At 36.5% G+C, this 1,745-nt stretch overlaps 1 protein-coding gene across 1 annotated transcript; it reads left to right on the top strand.

The window, feature by feature from the left end:
* Nucleotides 1–988: 988 nt before the first annotated feature.
* Nucleotides 989–1,745, top strand: LOC101495379 (uncharacterized). Its single transcript, XM_004508481.4, has one exon. It carries the CDS (start codon nt 1,057–1,059, stop codon nt 1,423–1,425), a length of 369 nt encoding a protein of 122 aa, XP_004508538.1. The 5' UTR covers nt 989–1,056; the 3' UTR covers nt 1,426–1,745.

Below are 1,745 nucleotides of genomic sequence, written 5' to 3'. Positions count from 1 at the left end.
GCTTAAAGTGTGTTCGAAAACTTCAACTTTTACGTTAAAACTGACATCCAATCTAATGCTATTAGTGTAGCTTCATATGCATAGTTGGTTTAGCCTCTTTCATCATGTTACCAAACGAGTGCTTAGATCCATAAGTTTGATTCAAAAAACACGATATTCATAATCTGTTTTAGTGTAAACAAAAAATAAATGTTAACAAATGTTTTAAATACATTCGTTAAAAATTTAAATACAGATATTTTATATAAAAATTGTGTATTTAAACTTTTTAGATCTCAAATTTTACTTTTTTTTCAATGCAAATATTATTTTTGATTCATTAACAAATATATATCAAAAACACTTGTTAACAAGATCTTAAACAAAATAATATCTCACTAAGTACTTCCCGCATGGAATAATAATATGCGATTATGTTTTGCAACGGACCTTATGTGGTGATTATTACTTATAAGTATGAGGCGTTGTCGTATAGAATTTGCATTTTTTGTCAAACTCTCTCCACATAAGCATTTTCAAATAAAAATACCCATGGAGAATTTTTTTTTTAAGTTTGAACTAATTACCAAAGTAGTATTAAGAATCGTTTCTAGAATAAATTTAGGCCGTGATTTAGGTTTTTGGAATCAAGGAATATTACTCACCAGTGAATTGTCAACAAGCCAAATTCCAAGTCGAGAGATTAGCACGTTGGATTGAACTCGACCATGTTCATATTGATGGATAGAACTTTGCTAAAAAGGACAAACTCATGAATCCACATTGCAATTAGCATTGACAGTGAGATTCATGTCCATGTCTTATTGTCATTTGTCAATAAAAAGCCCAAGCCCAATGGACCGTGTTTGCAACGTCAGTGACACGTAAGGTCATTTATAAAAAAAGCGTGCAAGTAAGAGAAACTCACCGACAACCATCTTTCTATCCGTTAACGCCACGTGTCCGAACTTATCCTTTTACCCGTTTTTCCGCTATAAAAACGATGGGTTAGGATATTTGTTACCCAACCGTAAATCAAACCGTTCCCTAACAGAAATTAAAAATCTTCTTCTCAAAATGGCTTCCACAATCATACCTATTTGCGCTGTCGGAATCCAAGCGTGTGCCGGCTCCGGCCACCGGGGATCTGATTCCGATCGCCGGAAAAGTTCTTCCTCAAACTGGTGGACCCCGCTCTTCGGTTGGTCTTCCGAACCGGATTATATTGATTCTGAAAATAAAGCACCGAATCGGCAGCCAGATAAGTCGGAGTCCGATCCGGCGTTGAAGCCGTCGAAACTGCGCTTCGCCGGTGGTCTCACGGAGGAGAAGGCGAGGCAGCTTAGAATGATGACCGTTGGCACTGAATCATTTCACGATACGATGTATCACTCTGCCATCGCTTCTCGACTCGCCTCCGATTTCAATGCCCGCTCCGATCTGTAATTTCCCGGCGCCGGCTACACACGCGTCATATCACAGATTCACGTGACGCAGCTTACTATTTTTTGTTGTATTTTTCTGGATTTTCTGTATCCAGATTTTAGGGCTTTTTTTTAACATCCAGATTTTAGGGCTTTTTTTAAGATCCAGATTTTAGGGGTTTGACGTAAGCGTCGACGCCAAGAAATGTATAATGGTTTAGCGTTTGGATAGTTCTCAATATCAACTGATTCGATCATTTTCTTTTTTTGGAAAATTGATTCAATCATTATGTATATAGATGATGATAATAATAATAATAATAGTTTTGAATTTAAATATAA

Source organism: Cicer arietinum, chromosome 7, assembly GCF_000331145.2.
Source record: "Cicer arietinum cultivar CDC Frontier isolate Library 1 chromosome 7, Cicar.CDCFrontier_v2.0, whole genome shotgun sequence".
Classification (NCBI taxonomy): Eukaryota; Viridiplantae; Streptophyta; class Magnoliopsida; order Fabales; family Fabaceae; genus Cicer; species Cicer arietinum.
This window is presented reverse-complemented; position numbering and strand designations above follow the sequence as displayed.

Coding starts and splice junctions, on each gene's coding strand:
- LOC101495379 (XM_004508481.4), top strand. CDS start 1,057: ATGGCTTCCACAATCATACCTATTTGCGCTGTCGGAATCCAAGCGTGT.